Source organism: Paramisgurnus dabryanus, chromosome 15 (assembly GCF_030506205.2).
Source record: "Paramisgurnus dabryanus chromosome 15, PD_genome_1.1, whole genome shotgun sequence".
In the NCBI taxonomy this organism is placed as follows: Eukaryota; Metazoa; Chordata; class Actinopteri; order Cypriniformes; family Cobitidae; genus Paramisgurnus; species Paramisgurnus dabryanus.
The window spans coordinates 37,832,187-37,856,751 of record NC_133351.1 but is presented as its reverse complement, the minus strand read 5'-3'; the positions used below and the strand labels follow the sequence as shown (position 1 = coordinate 37,856,751).

Genomic DNA, 24,565 nt, shown 5'->3' with positions numbered 1-24,565 from the left:
GGAGAAGCAATTAGGCCTACTTAAAATTTCATGTAAAATTTACTTTAAAAAGTGGATGCAAAAATGATGCACTATATTTTTAAGTTAATACAGCCTATCATTTTTTTTTATAATTATTTAATTTCCTTCTTACAAATTTTACATGATAAAATTTAGGAATTAACTAAATAATGTGTTAATCTAGAATTACTCACATTTTTGCGTTATTTGTACTCAAAAATAATTTTTGTTTTTAACCTATTTTTTTTAATATAATTTACTAATTTTATTTAGTTAAATTTACTAAGCCACAAAACATTTTTTACAGTGTAAAATAAGAAAAATGAAGTAGGTAAAACCGCATACTCAGCTAGACACTCAAATCCAGCTAGGCACTTAAATCGAGTCAAAACAGTCTTGGCTTTTAGACCCGCAGTCTGCAATCCACCCTAACCCGGACTGCAGGTGACATGTTAAAATTATTCCACCCGTTACATCAAATCAGTAGTGGTTCAAGCCTATGTGTCGAACCCGAACCCCCCCCCTTCATTGTCCCCCAACCCTACCACCAGTAAATAAATAAATACATTAAATAAAAACTTTAAACAAAAAGCACACAGAATTCTTTTTTGGTTTTTAACTGAATTCTAAACACTAAAGTTAATTCCTTAAAGTTAATTAAGGGTTAATTCCTAGTCCTCCCCTCGCGAGTTGTTTTTTGTTCAGGGCCCAAATGTGCATTGAAATATAGTTGAATGTATTTCATAAAATTAATAAAAGATATACAATTATGAATTATTGTTGAATTATCCCTTTTTCCAAGTATGTCATTATGCACAATGTATCAAACTTTGAAAATGAAACAAAAACAATAACTAAAAAGTCCTTTTAAAAGCAGTAGTTATTAATGACATAACTTCATATACTGTACATTGTATATTTTGCACGTTTCTCATCCTCTTTTTAATCCTGCTTAACTGAAGGCTTCCGTTAGACCGTTTCTCGTTTGTCGTAAGGTTTTTGTACATTAAAGCTGTAGAGTTTCTCCCGCGGACTTTTCCCCCTCGCGCTCAGGCACGCTGTCTGCACGCTGTATATGAACTTGAACGCACCGCCTAAAGTCGAGGTGGCAGGGCGCACACTTCTAGTTCTAAACAGGTTAAATGAAAGCACAATGACATTAAATGAGCTAACGCGTATTTCGTTTATTTATTTTTTTGCAGACGCGCACAGCTCCATTCAGGACATATTAGCCAGTTTTGTATATCAGTAGGTTCCAAACTATTGCAACCCAATACGTATTTACAAGACCTACAATTGTTTTATAGAAATATAGGGGAAAACACATTTGTTCCCTTTTAGTAGTTTTTTAACAAGTTTACTTAAATAATATTAAAATATAGGGCTGCACAATTATGGCAAAATCATAATTGTTTAGGCTACTGTATTTGCACTGAATTGGAAATTATATATTAGAAAAATACAATGAATTTTCAAGGCTGCAGAGAACAGTATAGCAGATATGGCTACTGAGGATTTAATTATATGATTTTCGTAGTCAGCGAGTCCCACTCAGGCCCTCATTTTGAGTGTCTAGCTGGGTGCACATTTTTTACCGACTTTCTTTTTCTTATTTTGGTAAAAAATTAACAAGTTCTATTATTATGTAGCATACATTGATTTTTTTATAACAAATATGACTGATTTATTCATTGGCAAATGCAGAACAATGAGGAGAAAGTAAAGGTAGGCTACACGCCTTTCTCCCTTATATGATTAAAGGCTTAAATGTCATTTTTAAAACGAAAGCACATGCTTGTCAAATTTATGCTGGTTGGATAAATGCAGAATCAACAATATCTTAAGGCATTTTGTCATGAAATACTTGATTTATTTGTTCGTATTCATTTACCCTTTTTTTCTTGTGCCAATTATCACCATTGTCTTTTTCCTGTCACTCAGCACGAATTTCTATAGCCTATATTGTTTTCCATGAACACAAATACATATATCATACTGCCTGACGAAATTTTGTGACCGAGCCAGCATATATTTGACAAGCATAAACAGTCCGCTTTCGGTTTAAATTTGTTTTTAAATTAAAGAAATTTTAAAATTACATTTAGCTTATGTTCCCCATGATTAATCTTCTCATCGCAAGGTAGAGAGGCGTGTCGCCTATGTTCTACATGTTCCTTGTTGTTCTGCATTTCCCAAAAATAAATAAATAGGCTACTTAGTTTGTTTAAAACTGTCATATTTGCTAGATAATAATAGCAAAATAACTTATTTATTTATCACTAAAGGAATGCCACAGTCATAATTTTGGTTAAATTCAGAATATGCCTGCCTATTCTACTTTTTGTAAAATGCAAAAGGGATTAAGTGAAAATAATTAATCAATACTTGATAAATGGATAATCAGTCCTGACTAGAGCTGTGTGCCAGGCACATTCCAAACGAACAGGGCTGGGTTTCCCGATAACGATTAAACTTGGCACTTAAGAGCGCTTTCTACGAGCTACTGAACAAACATTCGTTGTTCATTTACGTGCGTTTCCCAAAGATGCAGGTTTAACGATCGCTCGCAACTGGGTAATGCAATAATCCTTAATAATAAATAAACATAGATAATAAACAACAAATAAATTAATAATCTAAACTATATTATAAAATGCAGAAGGCATTGCGCAGTGGGATGAGTCCTAACTAAATATGAAAAAAGAATATTTCATGATGCACAAATTATTAAAACATTTAATAAGTCATTGAAAAATAATTAATAATATTTTAAAAAATATTAGTGCACATCGGCTGAAGATCATTAGCCTAAACAAGCTTCTGCTACAATTACGAGTCATTCAGTAAGTGACATTTCAGCACTTGACAAACGGATAGCGACTCGTTAGTAGCACTTAAAACCCAGCGGCGAGCGATCGTTTTAGCTCGTAGAAAGCGCTCTTGAGTGCTAAATTCAATCTTTATCGGGAAACCCAGCCCAGGACCATTTCCGACAATAAAATGCGCTGCAAAGTTAACTAAAACAACTGCAAAATGTACCTGTAGCCTACAACGGACTTGAAAGCTACAGAGAGTAATAGTTTTGAGCTGTTTTCGAGCAGAACAGACCTTAAAGGAAGGTTTGTAAATGGTGGATATAATATTAACATGTAATTTGCAGTCCGGATTAAGGTGGAATGGCACAGGCAGACTGCCGGTCTAAAAACCAAGACCGTTTTGACTTCATTCCGTGCAGCTGCTTTTATAAACGGCTTGTGCTTGTTTGTCTCCATGCTCAGTCTGGAAACAGTTAAATGTTTCTAATAACAGCGCGATTTGTAAGTGCATTCCGGTCACGGTATGTATATCAAATGCATATGGTCAAATAGTTCAATTAATGCTGCTGTCAAATAAGGCTCATGTTTTTGTTAATTACGGCAAGTTACATCCAATATTATCGTTGCAACCGCTTGCTTTATTTTAGCTGCGTCACCATAGCAGCTCCACTCCATCCAGCTGGCTCGCTGATGCTCGGCAAATGTTCGTTGAAGAGACACTGATGTTTTAAGGATAAAACCGCTTCATGCAGTGTTTTTAACGATTTAATGACCTCGGTGTTAATTCGCCTCCCGGTAGAAACCTCCTGAAATAAAAACACTGAGCACCAACCGGAGGTAACGCTTAGTTGTAAACACACACTACATTAGCTGCACGCCGCTTGCTAGCTATGTTATTTCCAACACGGATTTGTTGTTCACAAAAGCAATTTCATGGAAAAATAATAGACTTGCATACAGTCAACCGGCTGAATTGTCAGGCACTGATAATAACTTAAATGAGGGGTTGTTCTAGTTCACGTTAATGCTACATATTTGCCTTTAAGTGTAAAATACCGAACTTGTCCTTTAAACCGGCATTCGGTTGTAACGATACGTTATGTCTTCATTGATTGTCGTAGATGGGTCAGTAAGCACAGTTACATGCCAGACAGGACTAATAATAATAGACTTGTCCAAACTATGGCATAACACAAATGCAACTATGGGAATTATGTTGGTGACTAAAAGCATCCAAAATAAATCAAAACTATTTTATCATCTGAAGTGCAGTCACCCTTGCCTAGAAATTGAAAAACCATACTTGTGTCATTTTATCAAGAAGCTTCTTAAAGTTTCACTTTAGGATGAATTCCGATACTTTTTCTGAAAAGGAAGAAACACTCTCAAATCTCCTTGCTGTGCTTTATTTTAAAACTGGGACAACATTATAATCATATAACACACTAATAAATATGAACATATGAACAGCAGATATATTAAACATTTGAACAAAATATGAAAAACATCACTATATGCAGTGGTTATAGTGATAACTGCTAACATTCACTTAACCATCACATTACCATAATTAAAGGAACCGTATGTAGGATGGTGGCCAAAAATGGTACTGCAATCACTTTCAAATTACTGTAGAGTGGTGTATCCCATAGATATGTATATAAAGGCTAGATGGCTCAAGGCGGAGTCAGCTGTGTCGTCACTTGGCGGCCATCTTAGGTCAGTGCTGCCATAGTGCTGCTCCCTGCTGCTGTGGACGGAAGGTGAGTGACATACGCCAACTAAAATGCTCGTAACTTGCTGAATTCTTGACGGATTTACAAACGGTTTGGTTTTTTACAAACGTTATTAACGTGGCTATAATTCTGGATGCTTTAACATGTTTCATGAATTTTTTATTTATTTTTAGTATACGTATTCAGTGTCATAGGTACATCTTTGACGTTTATAACAAACCAATCCGTTTGAAAATCGGTAAAAAATTAAGCAAGTTATGGTCATTTAAAAGTACCTGCATCATTAAAACTCAATGCTACGAGTGAGCGAGCGCCCTGTCCTAAGATGGCCGCCAAAATGCGGACGTTCCACTCAATTGGCCATCAGCGCGGACGAGCCATCTAGCCTTTATATACATATCTATGGTGTATCCCATTCCCCTCCCCCCTGACTCGAGGTTGCCAGATAGTATAGGCTGCAGGATCCAGTAGTAACGTACTGGTTGATACAAGAAGCTTCCAATGGCAAGTGACGAGTCCTACACATTGGGGTGGTTTCCCGGACAGGGATTAGACTAGTCCTAGACTAAAACAAATGTAAGAGCTGTCCAAACTCAAAACAACTTGCACTGACATATCTTAAAATACATCAGTGCCCTTTGTTTTGCCTCAAAATGCACATAAGTAATGTTTTTAGTAAGTCATGATTGTTTAAACTAGTTATATTTCCCAATTAAACTCAGGTCTAGTCCTGGCTTAAGCTCATCCCTGTCCGGGAAAACCGCCCCATTAAGTTTTTTTCTTTTAAACCTTTTAAGCCGATCGGGCCACACTGCACCATATTGATGAAGAAGGGTTATAAACTTGTCATGCTATATATCATTACAAAGGGTTTAGATGTCATTTCGAAGTGCTGTTTCATGAAATAAATGCTCTAACAAAATTAATAATACATTTAATGCAACAAGGTCATATCAGAGTGTTCATTCATAAAATGACATCATACATGTACCTTTATTATGAAACAGCACGTCCATAGTAACTCCAGACTCACGCTACTCCATGCCAAATGTTCAAAATATAACATCCACTTGCAGCTTTTCTCCACAAACATATTACATAGGAGAAATATTGATATTCAATTGGATTTTGTATAAAATAATCCTCAATCCATATTGTTTTTCAATAATTGTGCATGCAGTGCGACTTTACTATGGAGAAGGCATAACTTTACGCGATCAGGGAAATCTCCATGCCAAGCGTTCACAGTATAACATCCATTTGCAGGTTGTGTCCACAAACGTTTTACATATGAGAAATGTTGATATTCCATCAGACTTTTTATAAAATAATCTTCAATCCATATTGTTTATTTTTATAATTGTGCACGCAGCGCAAATCTACTATGGAGAAGGCAAAACGTTACGTGATTAAGGCAATCTCCATGCAAAGCGTTCACAATATAACATTCATTTGCAATTTGTGTCCACAAACGTATTACATATGAGACATTTTTAATATTTCATTAGACTTTGTATAAAATAATCCTCAATCTATATTGTTTTTGAATAATTGTGCATGCAGCAAGATTTTACTATGGAGAAGGCATAATGTTATGCGATCAGGGCAGATTCAAAATCTTCTCTGTTTTCAGCCGTCTCCATCTTTCAAAGGCATCTCCTATACCAGGGGTTCTCAAAGTTTACATTCAAAGGTCCAAATCTGAATTCTCATCATTTTCATAGGTCCGGAAAAAAATGGTTATTACAAAAATTGTCAAGCATAGTAATAACTTTATGTAAATCATTTGTTTATATAAAAAATCAACACACATGGTTTGGGAAAAACATAACAAGTGTATTTTGCATTTAAAGTAAAAACATTTTTTAAACATAAACACAAGAAATATTCCAAAAGTAACCAGGTGCAAGATACAGAGCAACCTCATGAGAGAAATGGCACTGTTTGTTTTCCATCAGATGCATAAACCATGGCAAAAAAAGTGTGGTTGGTAGGCAGAGACACTGACCAAAATTAGGGGTGCACCTATAAATTGGCTGATGATGTTTGCTATGCTTCTTAATGAATTACGGTGAAATACCGCTACATCCAAAAGCCGGGGGGCGCTCTCGGGCAGAAACTTAACCCTTGTGTGGTGTTCATATTTTTGTTACTTAGACAATGTTTGTGGGTCTAGTGGACCCAGAGCATTATTAGTATCTTAAATCAATGCAGTCATACAAATTTATGTAATAATTGTTTACAGATGTTTACTTTAGCCTTATTGCAAGTAACATAGACAGAATTTATGGTTCATTTTTGTCATTTACCACTGGTAGAGGACTAGTTATAAACTAAAGTACCATTCGTTTTTTGTGGTAAAATGAAACAAAAGAAGAAAATTCTATTCTGATCCAGATATTGGGGGGAAAACATGTTTATCTTAAATAAGTATAAATGAAACAAAGTTTTTTATCACTGTTGATGTTTAATTCTTTGAACATTTTGAAATTTTACACATTTGTGTCAGTCTACACAGCACAGGCCCCAACTGGACAGATGCCGTATCATAAGATATTATCTACACTGAACACATAACCTGTTCATGCCAGCCAACACAACACATAAGAAGAAGATTTTTAATGTGTAGCTATGTTGTGTATGCATTTCTTGCATTTTATACACATATACTGTGTCCATCTATGGTCCACACACATTGCAGTACAATGTGTTGCTATTGGCCACGATATATGGATAATATTTTACTTTCTCTATTATTCACTCTCTCTCACACATTCATGCACACAGCTGACATTTGGTCCCCACAATGTGATAAATACCAGGTACACACACACACACACACACACACCATAGGTTTTGTGGTAAACCCATGGTTTTACAAATGGTAACCAATATACCAAATAACCATAATTTTACTACAATAAAATTATGGATTTTTTCGTAAGGGAGATAATGGTAAAATGTAGAATGGTTCCTGTTAGACAAAAGGTAAAGTGTTTGGGACAGTGGGTACAGACAAATGTTCATGCATGATATATAACATGTTGTATGCTTGCGGCATTACAGCAAGAGTAGAATGACAAAACTCTGCAATGCATCCATCACATATCTACAGACATAAATACAAACACACTCATGCACTCACAGGAGTCCCAGATAGGAGAAAAACAGAGTAAAGTTACATAGCACATTCAATTTTTACACTCTTATTAACCCTGGGTCCAGTGGACCCGAACACCACATATGTAATATAAATGTGTAGGGGGGTACACAGTGTACAGTAATTATAAAGTTGTTTATTTTTATGTTCTTCATAGAAAATGAGCCAAGGCCAATGAATCTTAGGTTGAAACAACAATTAATTGCATGATTTTTCTTTCAGTAAACATTAAAAACGGGTCCCACAGACCCGAACACCACACAAGGGTTAATATGCGCTGCAGATGAAGAACTAGACACACGCAGCTCCAGGAAATGTCTTAAGGTTATATTTATATTGCTGTTCTTCAAACCTTTTCAGGTATTTTCATGATAATAAAGAATATGTATAAGATTATGTTTGACGAGTGTTGCTTTTTCAAATGCATGTTTTAAACGAATCAAATCAACAGTGATTTCAGATTGATAAGGACTTACTGATCAAAAGCCGAAGTAGCTGTGCGTAATATCTGGGTGTGATGGCTGCAGCGTGACACAGGAAATTTTTTAAAATAACTCATTTTATTTTCGGACCAGGAATACTCTTAAATCTAAAAAGAAAAGAAAACTAAACGAATGGTTTACAAGTTTAATATGCATTTGTAAAGTAGCAAATGCACACATTTAATCAATCACATAGAAATTAATGCACTTGTACTAAGAAGTGGACGCGGGTCCGGATCAAGTTCCCGTCGGGTCCGGATCCGGACCGGAGTCCGGACTTTGAGAACCCCTGTCCTATACAAATCCTTGTTTTATTTCAGACTTTGTCACAACGAATTTCGGAATTTATAACATTAGACAATATCCTGGCCGGACCACTGTTTTCAGTGATAAAAGTATTTGAAATTAACATGATTTCTTAATGTCTAGTGACATATCAGGGCCATTTTATGATTAATTGATATACATTTCTTACATACTGTTCCTTTAATAGGAAATAATTAGCATAAATAATAACCTAATGTTATTTAAGCTGTGATATATAGATTTATATAGCCTAATGTTTCCTGTACTTTAATGTCTGATTTATTTGTGGTTAACTTTTTATATTTGAGTCCATAATTTCTTACAAGGCGTTTCACACATGAAATATACCTCCTTTAAATGCTGTTATATAATAACCTAATATAAATAAATCACATGCACATGCTCTGATTATAATCATATAGCATATAGATCATTTTAGCCTATTTTTTGTATGCTTTATTTTAGCAGCCTGCAAATTATTAACGTTATTTATGAAAGTTTTCCATGCGGGCGTGTGTGCAAGCTCTGCACTATTTTTGCTGCGCTGCTAACGCTCAATTAAAGTGACAATGAATTGTTCATGGTTTAAATGGTTGTGGATTGATGCGAAAAAGTGTAATTTTACAATAAAATCACGAATGTGACGCCAAGTGTGTTTCAAACAGTCATGACTTTGAGCAATTTAAAAGAAAGCAATGAAATATTTAAAAACATACTGTAGCCAGAAGACTGCGCTGTCAATCACTCTCTGCCCAGCAAATGAGTCCTTATCTATCTTAATTATCTTCAGAGAAACAGATACATCTAGAAAATATAAATCTTATGCTTAAATTGTTGAAGGGAAACACGATCGACTGCTTCATGCTGTCAATCACTGAGTGAATTTTTTATTTATGTGAACTTGAGATTTTTATCCTGTTATTAAACTGCACAGTATGCGCTGCAAACGCAGTCGGTGTGAAAGCACAATGTTATAGAGATACGACACGTGAAGTACATGTGCAGCAACTGTCCATAATGTGCTTGGCCACCGGGGTTTTGGCTCGAGCACCCATGGCATCCGCACCTATTTGCGTTTTATTGCAGCACTTCCATCCGTGAAAACAACAAGTGAGGACCTTTTTGGGGTTATAATGTTTCCAGCTGCCCTGAAAACCTTTTCTGATGGTTTACTGGTCGCGCAGATTGTTACTTTTTTGCAATTTGTCAATCATAAGCATCATTATAACAACTGTCAAAGTCCTACGGTGGCCACAGAATCACTTGTGCTTGCATATGCAGCCATCTAGGGGTGTTTGTAGTCTCACCCCCTCAACAAAGATATTGGACTCGCTTCTTTCAATGATGCAAAATTATGATTTTGCATCATTATAATTTACAAATCTCATAAACTTATATTTTATTCACAATAGAATATAGATAGCATATCAGATGTTGAAAGTGAGACATTTTGAATTTCATGAGAGCTACACATTCCAAAAAAAGTTGGGACATGTAGCAATAAGGGGCCAGAAAACTTAAATGTACATATAAGGAACAACTAAAGGACCAATTTGCATGACAACATGACAATGCCAGACCACATACTTCATCAATTACAACATCATGGCTGCGTAGAAGAAGGATCTGAGTACTGAAATGGCCAGCCTGCAGTCCAGATCTTTCACCCATAGAAAACATTTGGTGCATCATAAAGAGGAAGATGTGACAATAAGTTGAGCAACTGATGCCTGTATTTACCAAGAATGAGACAACATTCCTATTCCTAAACATTGGTCCTCCTCCAGCAGTTTCTTACATTTATGTAACTTTTCCGGCCTCTTATTGCTACCTGTCCCAACTTTTTGGGAATGTGTAGCTCTCATGAAATCCAAAATATGACAATATTTGGCATGACAATTCAAAATGTCTCACTTTCAACATTTAATAAGCTATCTCTATTCTATTGTGAATAAAATATAAGTTTATGAGATTTGTAAATTATTCCATTCCTTTTTTACTCACAATTTCTACAGTTTCCCAACTTTTTCTGATTTAGGGTTAGAGTTGGTCCTCCTTTTTGATGCTATAACACCTTATACATATTCTAGGAAGGCCGCAGGGATATGTTCCTATTCAGACACGAGCATCAGTGAAATCAGGCAATGATGTTAGACAAAAGAGTCTTGAACACTTTCAGCAGCACAGAAACGCCTGCTGGCAACATTACAGCATTGTAGTCCAGCAAACGCCATTACTGTCAGAGTGAACATCATCGTGTGGGCTCGGGTGTATTTATCTTGGAACACAATGCCTTAAGCCTTTTAAAACCACTGACACTTTACTACACATATACTATATATATATATAAATATATATATAGCAAGTTAAAAGCAAAAAGATCAATGTAAAAAGAAATTAACAGTTTTTTTGGTTCTGTTTTAGCTCATCTGAGAAGTCTCTTTCCTGGAGATGTCCTGGTATGAATTCATTATTTCAGATTTTAATATGTTTAAAATATTTAAACTTTTTAATAAGGATCTATTCTTTCAGATTTTCAGTGAGCAGAAATTTCATATTTAAAATAACATGTTGTTTTATATGCACACATTGATGTGGTTACTTTGCTGTTATTGTTTTTAACGTAACTTGCATACATTTTAATAGCAACGTAAAATATTTAGATTTTTTTTAACCTTTTATAATTGTCACCACATCAAATAAAATATCAAAAAAGCTGTCATTTGCATAAGTGATGCATTGAGCTAACTTTTGTAAAGGGCTTTAAGCAACTAGTCAAGCTGATTTGTAGTGAATATATGGAGTCAATTTTATATTTTTAAATAATTTTCTTGTGTTTTTGAAATGTAGGCTTTTTTCAGATTAAATATATAAAAGCCCACACAAAGCTTTGTGCTCATTGAATTTGTGTGTGTGTGATTTGTATAGATGCGTCATTGTACTGTGATGTAAAGTCTCAAATGACTGGCAGCCGTCATACTCCAGTGTTTGGTGTGAGGATGGAGGGAGAGCAGCTGTCTCTGTATTCTACAGACAAGCGTGAGAATCTCTGCTGGTCACAACACTACACTGGTCACAACACTACACTGATCACAACACTAAACTACACTAGTCACAAAACTACACTAGTCTTTTAGCACAAATATTGCCACTCAATTTCAGTTTAAATGTTCGGTCCCCACTTTTCAAATTGATTATTGTACATACTTAATCTGTTGCTGTAGCCAGTGCTTGAAGTGGGGCAAAAAAGTTCTGATACTTAGATATTGCTGATACAACGTGTGTGCGTCCCGTGCGTGCGTGTGTGTGATTACTTAGCAGTTTGGGGATACACTTACCACATTTAATGGTAAATTTATCACTTGTAATTTATTACCATGAAAGGTACTCATTTCAAAAAGATGGAGGATAAAACAAAACAAAAATCTGTTCTATTCTAAATTTTAAAAGATCAAAAGATGTTTACCTCATGAAACAGGCTCATGAAGGTTATTGGGCTTACTGGCCATGTTATTGTTAACATCACCATCTGAGTTAATAGCAGCGATAATGCTATTAGCTAAATTTGACACAGGTACTTGTGCTTCTGCTACAGCAGACTGCAGGCCTTTTTTCATGGATAGTGGTTACTTTAACCGGGGGAAGTTCTGACTCACATCTTTCAGGTCCCCTTCTGTAGCTAGGCTAGGCTAGGTTGTTAGCACTGTGTATTCAAATTTGAAAAGAACATCTCTGAAAGGCGTCTTTTATTTGGGTAATTTGTCAAGATCATAAATAGATCAGATATTTCCACTGTCACTACAGGGAGGGGGCACTGGAAATATCTGATCTATTTATGATCTATATCTGATCTATATTTATGATGTCATTGCTATTAATCACTTATTCATTGATGCACAGTACTGAAAACATGTAAGAAGTGCCAGAACGCAAGAAAAAGTGAAGATACACTAAAGATTAAAGAGTAACTAAACCCTAAACCAACTTTTTTTAGTTAATGATCTGTAAGAATGATGCTTTATTAGTGCTGTTCATTGATTTTAGTAACTTTTTTAACATTTGGATATAAAGTGTTTCAATACTACAATATATGGTGTAAAAACGTCTGAGTGCTGCCCTCTTCAGGTTGAACGGTGGCTACTGCAGTTGAATTTTCCTATTGGATGTTGGGTCCAAGAAATGACTCGTGACGTAAGCAGGTTCAAGCTCACCACGCCCTTGTTACGATCTCACCACACACTTGATACGAGCTTAGTTCGTCCCCTCTATCTCCGTTGGGATCTGCCCACTTTTCTTGCATTTTTCAAATATTGCCAGTGGGCGGAGTCAGGCTCTGACCAGGGGTTTAGTTACGCTTTAAAACAGAGAAGTGCCTGTATTGCGTACCGCTGCATATCGACCCCCTTCAAGCACTGTAGCTCAGTTGCGCATTAGCTTTACGATAGCAGCACAAAAGGTCATGTATTCGATTCCCAGGGAACACATACTGATAAAAGCATGTATATCTTGATTCTGCTGTAAGTCGCTTTGGATAAAAGCATCTGCCAAATGCATAAATGCAGAATTTAAATTATGTGTGTGTGTTTACATTTTTTCCCATTTTCCTAACATAATTTCCATTTTTACATTTTGATGAATCTTTTATAATTCTAAAATGTGAAAAAAGTAAGCAAAGAATAAGTGACCCTTAATCTCTAAACACTTGTTTGTGCTGATTTAGATTTCACTTTTAATTGCAAACTAAAGCCTCATTCAGACATCCAGTGACTTTCTTGATATGTTTCGCTCATCTTTTTCAACAATGTCCGGAGGTGCTTCTCAAACTAGTTGTCAGAAACAAATGAGTAGAAGTTGACTGATATATTGGCGAGGAAGATTTATCGGTCGATATTTTGACCTTGTTTTTATCGGCTTCGGATGATAAATCTTCTCGTTTGGCCCAATAGATTAAATGGTTGGATAAGATAAATACACCCGTGACCCACGCGGTGACCCACAGACCGGTTGGTGAACGACACCAAAGCACCGTGAGAGCAACCCGATAGCAAACTGCTTCATATGCTTTTAAATCACTCCCACAGAAGCCATGTGTTAAACGACCTGCTCATGCGATCAAATAAACAGCCACCGTCTACAGTCCAATTTATAGTTGTGTGTAAGGCTGTAGCAACACTGTAGGTCATCCGTAGCCTCTGTGTAGCCTGACGAGCCCCTTGACAATTTTTAACAGCATGTCAGTTCTACACGGGCCAGAAGCGCTGTGATTGGTCCACAAGCGCTGTGATTGGCGCTGTGATTTAACCTCACCCCTCCCGTGAGGTTAAAAAAACTGTGTCATAGGTATTTCCTTTTGCGACGGTGAGAACAAAGTTGAAGAGTGATTTAACTCGAACTGCAACATTAGTCGCTGTTTATTTGCTTCCATCACTGCTGGTCATTTCAAAACATAAAACAGCAAATTTAATTACTGTTTCTTCTTCGCTTGTGGGTTAAACTTGCCAAGCTGCTTCTTCATTTGACAGTCATGCTGCTACTGTGGTTACATGCGTGGATACTGCCTACCAGCGGTCTGCATGTGTGTTTGCACGTCGACACAGACGAGAACGCAAAAGTATAAATGAAAACCGACGCATAACCTACACTGTCGCAGCTACGCTGTAGGACCTATGCACAACTATAATGAGCCATTTAACAGACGATTAGAGAACTATTCATCATTCCCTTCTTAATGTGACATTTTCATGTGTGCAACAAGGTTTCACTCAAACTGTTCTGTGAGGTCTTATCAGGGTTATTATAGTTTTTTAAAAAAATTAGTTTTTATTTATTTTTGTAATATGTTATTTTATTTCAGTTTAGTTTTAGTTCTTCTTAGTGTTCCATAAATAGTTTTAATTTTGTTTCTATTTAAAAAAATATTACTTTTAGTTTTTATTTAGTTTTAGTATAGTTTTAGTCTTTAGCGTAATATCATGGTTGTGGTGGTCAAAAGTGTACATACACCTTGCCAAATCTGGAAATGTTGAAAATAAGATCAGATGTTAAGAGGATTTTTTTTAAAATAGGGATTGTTTTTATTTAGTCCTGCCAATCAAAGTGGAGGAAGGGCGGGACATATACCACACTAACCCAACACTCTAAATTCTGTTGGGTTAATATAATACAAATATAAATATACATGTTTGATATAAAATAAACCTATGCTGGGTTGTTTCAACTAATGTTTGGGTTAACAACAACCCAGCATAGGTTTATTTTATATAAAACATGGATATTTATATTTGTATATTATATTTACCCAGCATTAATAACCCAACAGAATTTAGAGTGTTGGGTTAGTGTGGTATTTGTCCCACCCTTCCCCAGCATTTCATTGAAACAACCCAGCACAGGTTTATTTATATATATATTATATAACTTATATAATTTAGAGTGAATCAGCACATCCTACTTGTTCAAACTTATGTCTGTGCTAAGCAAGCGGTCTGCGTTTTCAGCCACATTTAAAGGAGTAGTCCACTTTAAAGATGGGGCCCATTGACTTACCATAGTATTTTTTATTCCTACTATGAAAAGTCAATGGACCCCATTTTTAAAGTGGACTACTCCTTTAAATGCTTCAGGGTGTCCAGTACACTAAAATAATTAAGTCTTCTTCAGTTATTTTAAGGGTTTGTCAGCAGAAGACAGGTTGTCTTATTAAACTAACCGTAGCAATGAGATGATGTTTTCTGAACCGGCCTGTTGGCTCGGGGGCAGGGATCCAGTGCCCAGACAGCGTCATACACATCACCTGACGCTGCTGTGCAGGTCAGGAGTTTTAATAGACATTAGTCTGCCACCTATTGGTCATTAGTGATCCAGCAACATCTGATTATTAATGATCCAGTAATGCGAGTGACTCTGTGTTCAACTGCTGATCCAATAACATTTAAAAAACGAAAATGCAAGTTATGTTTTCCTACATTTTATTTAGTTTTAGTTCGTTCTGCAGGTCCACATTATGGTTGTAGTTTAGTTTTCGTTTTTTTTAAACCTTTTTTTTATTTTATTTCAGTTAGCGAAAAAAAAATTTCACTAATAGTTTCAGTTTTCGTGATAGTTTTCGTTTACGATAAAAACCTCATATCCGCAGCACAGCGGTAACTACAACTGAAACGAATTGACCTCACAAACAGTGACTAATCCTGCGATTGGGCTCTTCCTTTAGATATGTGCGTTGTCTGTAACTTATAAACTAGACGCTGTTTTCCCTGCACTCAATAACCAGTGAATCTTGATGCCCAGCTAGAAAGCTGTTTGTGTGTGTGTACGAGGATGCACAAGACATTGTTCTGTTTTGATGCTACATGCCTCTATCTAAGCAAATATATAACTTAAGCTGTGCAATTGTTGTTGCAACTCTAAGAAAGTGAAACAACCTCTTACTGAGCAAAGTAACTTAATGCAATTTATTTATTAATATTAAGGAATTAAATACTGTTTTTTTCATTAATTATACATGTAAACTTAATCTGTAGGCATTAATTATTAAAATCAATGTTTATTTAGTTTTAATTATTGTTTATATGTTTCTCAGTTATTATAATGATATTTTAAATGTCGACCAATCGGACACATTGTTTTCTTCATATGGCATCGGCAAAAAAAAAAAAAACATTGGTTGTCCTCTACAAATGAATACTGTCCACTTGTAACTGACGAGAGACTGATGACGTATACTCCACTGCTGTGTGCTCGTTGGTAGTCGCTCCTGAAAGTTGCTCATTTGCATAAAGTTAAACTTTTCTTAACTTTCTCATGTAGCTGGACACACCCCACCCAGTTGCCAACACTTTCACTTGTGTTACCAGAAGTTGCCATTTCCATTTAAATGAATGTAACTGTGTCGCTCTGCTACTGCTTGTCCGTCACTGGCGGTCTGAACAGGGCGTAAAGAGATAGAAATGTAATTTTTTTTCAAATGTACTGTAAACTTACAATGTTAGCCAATTGTTATTTATGAACTTCTTTCTTGATCAGAAATAATGTAATAAAGTAAAATAACTACTTATAATCACTTAACTCTATGAATTTTTTACTTAGGGCCACTAGGCAACTCTCACAGCTCTAACCAGATGAACTCTTACTCTGATAGTGGTTACCAGGATGCTGGTAGCTACTACAGCAGCCAGGAGCAGGGCAAGTGTGAGTTGAGATTGCAGCACTCATTTCAGGGTTCTGGAGGAGGCTCCACACTGCAGAGAAACGCTAGGGCTGAGGGCCAGGTGATAGGACAGGTACAGTACCATGCTTAATACTTAAAGCCTGGAGTATAGTTAGTTTTTTTTACATATACGGCAGAATGCATAGCCTTGCAAAGCATAGTTTATTTGACATACAAAGAGATATTTCAGCCCAAAATTTTATTAAACCCATGATTTACCCTAAAGCCATTTTCACAAACAAATTTTCAGGTATTTTAGAAATGTTTTAGATTTTTCAGTTAATCAAATGTGAAGTTATGGGCTCCACGTCCTTCAAGTCCAAAAAATTTTTTGTAGAAATATCCACATTTTAAACTTAATAAATGAAAATAACTTGCTTCCGGTAATGCCGCCATCTTAGTCGCGTCCGCATTCAATATGAGAGCTTACGGGGGTTTCTCTGCTTCTGCTCTGTGCCCCCGCCCTCCGAATTTGTCATACGTCACTATGAAAAGTGCGTACACTACGCTGATACTCTCTCCTGAATACAGAGGAGTCCAAGATATTAGATATTAGAAGGTAGTTATTTTTGTTTATAAAGTTTTAAATATGGATATTTCTACAACAACACCGCACGGATTACCCTCAGAAGACCTTTGTTTATCATCCTGGAGCCGTTTGGATTTCTTTGGGGAAGGATATATGAAAATTTTTGGACTTAAAGGAGGTGGACCCCTTAACTTTATTGTTTAGCAGCTGAAAGATAGAAGACATTTTCTAAAATGACTGAAAATGTGTTCGTCTGAAAAATGATGGACATATGCATCTCGGACGGCTTTGGGGTGAGTAAATCATGGGTTTAATATCATTTTTGGCCGAACTATCCCTTTAACGCATGTGCATTGCAACAAATTGCAATAGCTCTCCTGTCCAACATACTGTAATACATACTCCCACCAGGGATCGCAAAATTTCTTTATCCCTGGTAGCCCTTCAGGCTTCAGTTTTTGGTAGCACTAAGTAAATGCAAGTATCCAGAATAAAAAATAAATTACTTTTAATGTAGAATATTGGGACAACACATCTATCAAAACACAAATAACACATAAAATAATCAAATTACAATCATCAATACAAATATTTGCTTCAACTGAACTGAAATATCTATAAACTTCATTTTGAATCTTAAATATTAACTGAAGTCACAGAAAAGAAAATGCCACTCGTTGTTGTGGGCATAGCACAGGGTTCCTCAATTAGTTTTCATCACGGGCCAAATTTTTCTAATACAAAGCCTATAGGGCCACTCACCACAATGTTTGCTCTGCTATTTATGTTGTTGTTTTTGATGCTGTTTTTTAACAAACAAAAATCTGGATTCCCATGCAAGCCAACTGTTCCTGCTCATCTCTGCACTGGATATACTCATCGTTATGGGTTCAATGGGTCAAAAAACTCACAGTTTTGATAATATAATGTTTTTCCAGTTACAGATTGGATAATTTTTTCGATCAGAAAAAAATAGGGGCTACTGTAGCTTGGAAAGCCAGTTTTCGCACGCCAGAGTCACACTGTAGCTTTTTTTCGTGATTTTCTTCACTGCACATACAATCTATATCACTTTAAAGCTTGCTTTTGGAGATTTCATTTTTTAAGTAAGGATATTAATGACTGACAGGAAGATGTTGGAGGAAATTTTGCCCAACAGATTGTCAATAACAAATCAGTACTGCTTGCTTTAGGTCGCGGCTTTGCGCGATTGCGAAAGTGAAACTAAATGTGAGCACACGTGATTTAAGTACCCCATTCCTGAATTACATAATTACCCATCCAAATCTGTGAGAGAATGCATAAGCATTTAAATATATATAAGTTAAGATAGCCCAGCAGGCAGGGCGGAGATGCAGTTTGGTAGCCCTATTGCATTTACCTATATATATATATATATATATATATATATATATATATATACACACTACCTGACAAAAGTCTTGTCGCTTATCTATTTTGTAGAAACACCTGCTATTAACCTGACTTTTAATTAATCAATTGGTGTTAGAAATAGCTCATATGAAAAGCTAAAACAATCCAAAATGATGTTTAATGCACTGAAATGAATTAGTTTCACAAAAATATTTTTTATCATTTAAAGCAACACTTTGTAGTTTTTACCTTTAAATAATGTCCCTAAAATTATTTCATTGATAGAACAGCTTTTAACCGGACAAATTGTACTGTTGCTGCAACCTGAGCAGCCTCCTAGCTACTACAAGCACACTCTGAAAGTGGCGGTGGAGGGTAGAAAACACAGCCCCGCCCCTCCCCCTGCCTGCAGAAGAGTGTCTGATACCAGGCACTGTTGCGCTTTTCAACCACATGGGGGAGCTGTAAGTCATTTTTACATGGAAACTACATAGTGTTGCTTTAATAAAGACAGAGAGGTCAAATTTTGGCAAGACAAAAGTTCTTTCTCCTATTCAGAAATTGAACAAATTTACTGCAAATACAAAAATATTTTTAGCAAATTCAGTAGTGGTGCTGTGAGATCCAAATGTAATATCTTGTATGACTTCCATGAGCTTGAACAAATGCATCCATGCGGTTTGGCAAGGATTCATACAATGTATTGATGAAGTCATCAGGAATAGCAAGGAAAGCAGTCTTGCATGCCTCCCAGAGTTCATCAATATTCTTTGGTTTCATCTTCCATGCATCCTCTTTCATCCTACCCCACATATGCTCAATGATGTTCATGTCTGGTGACTGGGCTGGCCAATCCTGGAGCATCTTGATCTTCTTCGCCTTGAGGAACTTTGATGTGGAGATGGAAGTATGTGATGGAGCACCATCCTGCTGCAGAATTTGGCCTCTTTTATGGTTGGGAATATAAGAGGTAGCTAAGAGATCTTGGTATTTTAGACTATTGATGTTGCCTTCCACCCTGCAGATCTCTTGCACACCCCCATACTGGATGGAACCAGACCATGATTTTTCTGCCACCAAACTTCACTGTTTTCTGGGTGAATCTCGGATCCATGCGGGTTCTAGTAGGTCTCCTGCAATATTCGCGGCGACTGTGGTGTAATTCAACAGAAGATTCATCTGAAAATCCACCTTCTGCTTTTCCAGCGTCCATCCTTTTAGCAGGCTGGGGACATTTTGTTTAGTGCTGGCTTCTGGGCACTGATTCGACCATGGAGGCCATTTCGAGATAAAAATCCGACAAACTGTTCTGGTTGACACAGGGATTTCAGGTGACCAGGTCTCGTGGAGCTCTGCTGCAGTGGAAAATGGTCTGGCCTTGGATTTTTGAGCCAACAAACGGTCCTCTTGAGCAGTTGTCTTCCGGGGTCTGCCTGACCTGGGCTTGTCAAAAATGTCTCCAGTCTCTTCAAATCTTTTTTCTATCCTTTGTAGTTGACTCTGAGACACATTGAAGGTGTCTGTCACATCAGCGGTAGATCTGGTCTTCAGCCTCTTGATAATCAAAACTTTAGTCTCAGGGTGAATCTTAGGCATGTTTGCAGAGGTCTAGTTGCAGTTGATGTGAAGGTCTAGTGTACTAGGGGTATTTTTATACACACCTGAGACCTAATTGATCCATTATTAGTCACAGATTAACCTTATAGGACAAGGCGACAAGACTTGTGTCTTTGCAAAAATTGACTCAATGGGCTTTACCAAGCTGTGAGTATTAGAATACTTTCTGACAGTTTCGTTTTGCACTGAAACATTATTACAAAAGCTGTTGGGATTAAAATGAGCCATTTCTTGAAAAATTTTTGTACACAAGCAACAAGAATTTTGTCAGGTAGTGTGTATATATATATATATATATATATATATCCCAAGGGTTTTTCCCTCCTAGGACTTTTCCCCTGGCTAAAAGTCCGGAGGTTTTTCTCCTAGGGGGTTTTTCAACCCGGGGAGTCAGCCACCATTGGCTTAACTTAGCACCCTCTTCTATACGTTATATTATTAATACGCTCAATTTCAATATCGCTAAATTTTGCTGCTTATGCTATCTGTATTATGTTATGCTATCTATCGATTTTCTGTGCTTTTCCCTGCTTCTATTAATGTAAAACCGCTTTGAAAAAATTGCCAATTGTGAAAAGCGCCATATAAATAAAATTGAATTGATTTGAATATTGCAAGGCACAGTAGCCCCGGGACGTCGGACTAGTGATTTTGTAAACCCTGCCCACCTACGCATACTAAGTTTGTGCGTTAAAAATTTCGGAGGTACGCATACAGTGTTCTCGTTACTATTCTGCTGATAAAATTTTGCCCATACTGTACTAGCAATGACAATGATTTGATTATGATGTACCATAAATTATTTAATTTATAAAATAACATACTTAATTGTCAAAGAAGTAAAATGTGTATTTTTCTCATATTTCCATTTAAAAATGTTAAAAAGTAACTATACTTTATGCTTGAGTACTCCTCCATACTTTTTGCCACACTGTATAACTCTGATATATTGTTTTGTTTATTTAAATTAGCATAAATTCAGAGCTATTTATATATGTTTATTTTAAATAAATTTTAAATAATTTAAAATAATGGTGAAAATACATGATCCAGAAGAGAATATGATTTCCCTAGACACTAATTTAATCTGTGTATAGATTACCACATGTTGAAGTTTACATTAGCAGATCTAATTTAATTGAATCTCACTGGATATGTTTATTATTTATCTAAGCATATTAGACTGATTGAGTACACTGGAATGCAGAAATGGTGTTTTATGTGTTGCAGGGATCAGAAGAGACATATGGGGCTATACCGGAACATGCTATACGGCGAGTCAGTTCAATGCCTTCTCGCACTCAGTCACCTTACGAAAGCAGCATCTCTCGGTCTCGAGGGTCACTGCGGACAGTGGGAAGCTCCTACGGATCACCCATCATGACAGAGCGAAAAAATGTGCCCTCCATTTTCACAAGTGCCACCCTACCCTTAGTCCCACAAGCCAGCTCACCCTATTCCACGCAGCTAAACTCCCCTGTCACCCTACGTAGAATAGGCTCCACTAATTCCTACTCTGGTGGTACCAGCCACCTCACTATGCCGTATTCGGGAGGTGTGGGGTCTGTGGGTGGAGAGGGACAGGTCAGGTCTGGGTGTCCAGCCAGGCCAGGAATGGCAGCGGTTCCACAACATTATAGGCCAACAGTTCCAACAATGCTTGTTAACGATGCCTCTGATCCATACAGTACACACAGCTATGAGGTCTACGAGAGAATACCCAAAAGAACAGACAGCCTCAAAGGTAAGAAAATCTAATTTGTGCCAGTGCTGTGCAACATGACATACGTCCAATGTAAAAAATTAACAAAGTAACATAAACCAAAGAAACCAGAATGTTTCTAATATGCAATAATGTGTGGTTAGCGTACATAGAGAGATTATTCAATACAGACTTTCAGTCTTTGTAAACAAAAAGACGTGGAATGGAAATTATCGATTAATTCATTAATCGTTAGTTGATTGACCTAATTGATCGATTAACGATTAACTGATAAGCGGCTATTTTCCTGATAATATTAATTTCTCACTCTATTAATAGTGTCTTTAACATAAAAAGCTAAATATTGCTTATATACACTGAATAAAATGCATGTTATATTGCTCAATTGATATTTTATGGTAACAGTTGGAATACAGTATAGATAATGGCATTTATGTAGTTAAACAAAATAAATTATCCAGAGAAAATTTAAATAATTGTGCACTGGCTGACCTGTTGCATGTGAAACATGAAAGGAGCATTTCACCCATAGAAACATTAATCTTTCTTGAAAGTGTGTCATTGGTGCCTATTTGACTGAGAAAAGGGGTGTTTGTAGTCTCACCCACTCAACAAAGATATTGGACTTCCTTCTTTCAATGATGCAAAATTATGATTTTTACATCATTGGAAGAAGGAAGTGCAACACTGAAATCTGTATTTCTACTGTCTCGGCAACTGAGGAAATGATGCACGAACATTCAAAAACATGACTGGGGTTCTAACCAGAGTCGTATAATAAGAGAGTTATGACACTCACATAGACGTACGTTGTAAGAATGGAATGCGGAAGTGAACCATAGTTCCAAACGCAGCACCATAGGTGTCATTTACACTGGGGACGCTGGAGACATGTCCCCACCACTTTTTGAAAGCATTTGGTTAAAATGTTCTGAAAAATCAAGCAATACCCGTGTGACTTGCACTGCAAAAATGTCTTTCATTGTAAGATTAAAAATATAGGAATTTATTACTTGGTCACAACTTGTAACAACCCCCTATGCTGATAGTGATCAAAGACTATTGTCACAACTGTTTATCCAATACAGTGAGGGTTAAAGGTGGTCTTCTGATTGGTCAGTTTGAATGTATTATGTTGGTTTTGGTCAAGTACATTGGGGGTTAAAGGTGATCTTCTGATTGGTCAATTTGAATGTATCAAGTTAGGTTTAGTCACATGGTCAAGGGATAGAGGATATATGTCAAGGTTTTTATGAGCTCTGGGCTTTTGCTTTTTGCATTGGCCATTTCCCTTTCCTATCTTCCTATCTATATTCCTCTGTGGTTCCAGTTCTCAAGTGTGAATCCCTTTCTTCTAAGCTTTCTTTCTTTCTCTGTTCTCTATCTTATCAGGTAATATCTCACATACATTGGAAACAGTTAATTGTTTGTATTATTGACCATTTCATGGATTTATAGTGTAACCATTTCAATTGTAACTTTAAGTCAGTACTGTTATTAAACCTTTTCATTTACAAATTTGTTGTTTAGTTTTGATTTAGTGTTAATACTTAAACGCTCCATATTGCAATACAATATATTCATACTCTAGCAACCCTCTCAGATAGCCTGCGTGCCAGCCGATCTTAGCCCCGACCACAACATTTTGAGAAACGGGAAGATCGGTCTGGGGTTTCACCGTTGAGGAGCTACTATAGCCCTATTCGGACGGGATTAGTTTTACAGGGGTAGATGTCGTAATGTAATTTTACCACAGGACGTCGGTAATATTAATGGTCAATTCGGACGGGATTAGAATTCTCAGTAAAACATTCAGAAGTGGGAGGGGTAACTCGTTTGCGCAGCGCGTCACCTCTCGTCTTCACGTGCACGTTACCTTGCCTCTTGATATCAGATGTGCAAACAACATGAAACAGACAAGGAAAACGCGAAACACTGTGATTAATTTCAGTTTGGGGAGAACGTCAGTTTCGTACACAGTTCCGCGAATCTGAGAAGTGAATTTGACTTTTTTTTTTTAAAGTTTGTGTCGTGTTTTATTCAGAAACTGACCTGCCACTGACTTGTTTCCCGTCTAGAACGCAAGTAAATGCTTCTTTAAGCGCTTCTATATTTAAAAGAAACCCGCAAATTGAAAGGAAATGACGCGATTTACGTGGATATTTACAGCTGGTCTATTCGCACTGGATTAGTATTACCTGAGGTAATTTCTCCGGACCTTTTTACAGAAGGTAAAAGATGCCGTAATCTTTACTGACATTGTCCGTAATGATTACTGACATAGAGCATTCGGACTGGACTAAAATCACTGAGAAGCTCTGATAAAAACTTGCTTTACCCCACCTCCCTATGTAAAACTAATCCCGTCCGAATAGTACTTATGCGAGTCCCAAAACTGGCCGACGAATCAAATTGTGAGGGCGGGCTTTATACGATGTTGGACAGATGATCAACAGTAATGTATCAACCACGTCACCAAAGAGCGCGTGTGTTCAATCTGTTTACGGCCGCGGTAGAAATCAGATGTGTGGATTCTGACATTGAGTCTGTTCTAAAAGATATCGACAGAGCATTGATTTTAAAAGAAGAACAGAGAAACGCGAGCAAGGCATTTGT

At 36.7% G+C, this 24,565-nt stretch overlaps 1 protein-coding gene across 9 annotated transcripts in view; it reads left to right on the top strand.

Annotated features, from left to right (window-relative positions):
- LOC135758559 (plakophilin-4-like) overlaps nt 1-24,565 on the top strand; it is a 192,253-nt gene that overhangs the window by 65,115 nt on the left and 102,573 nt on the right. For all 9 annotated transcript variants that reach the window (XM_065273096.1, XM_065273094.1, XM_065273095.1 and 6 more), the window contains 4 exons: nt 10,925-10,959; nt 11,429-11,539; nt 16,586-16,779; nt 21,457-21,970. In XM_065273096.1, the coding sequence (XP_065129168.1) occupies nt 10,925-10,959; nt 11,429-11,539; nt 16,586-16,779; nt 21,457-21,970 (854 nt within the window). The remainder of the gene's footprint in view (nt 1-10,924; nt 10,960-11,428; nt 11,540-16,585; nt 16,780-21,456; nt 21,971-24,565) is intronic.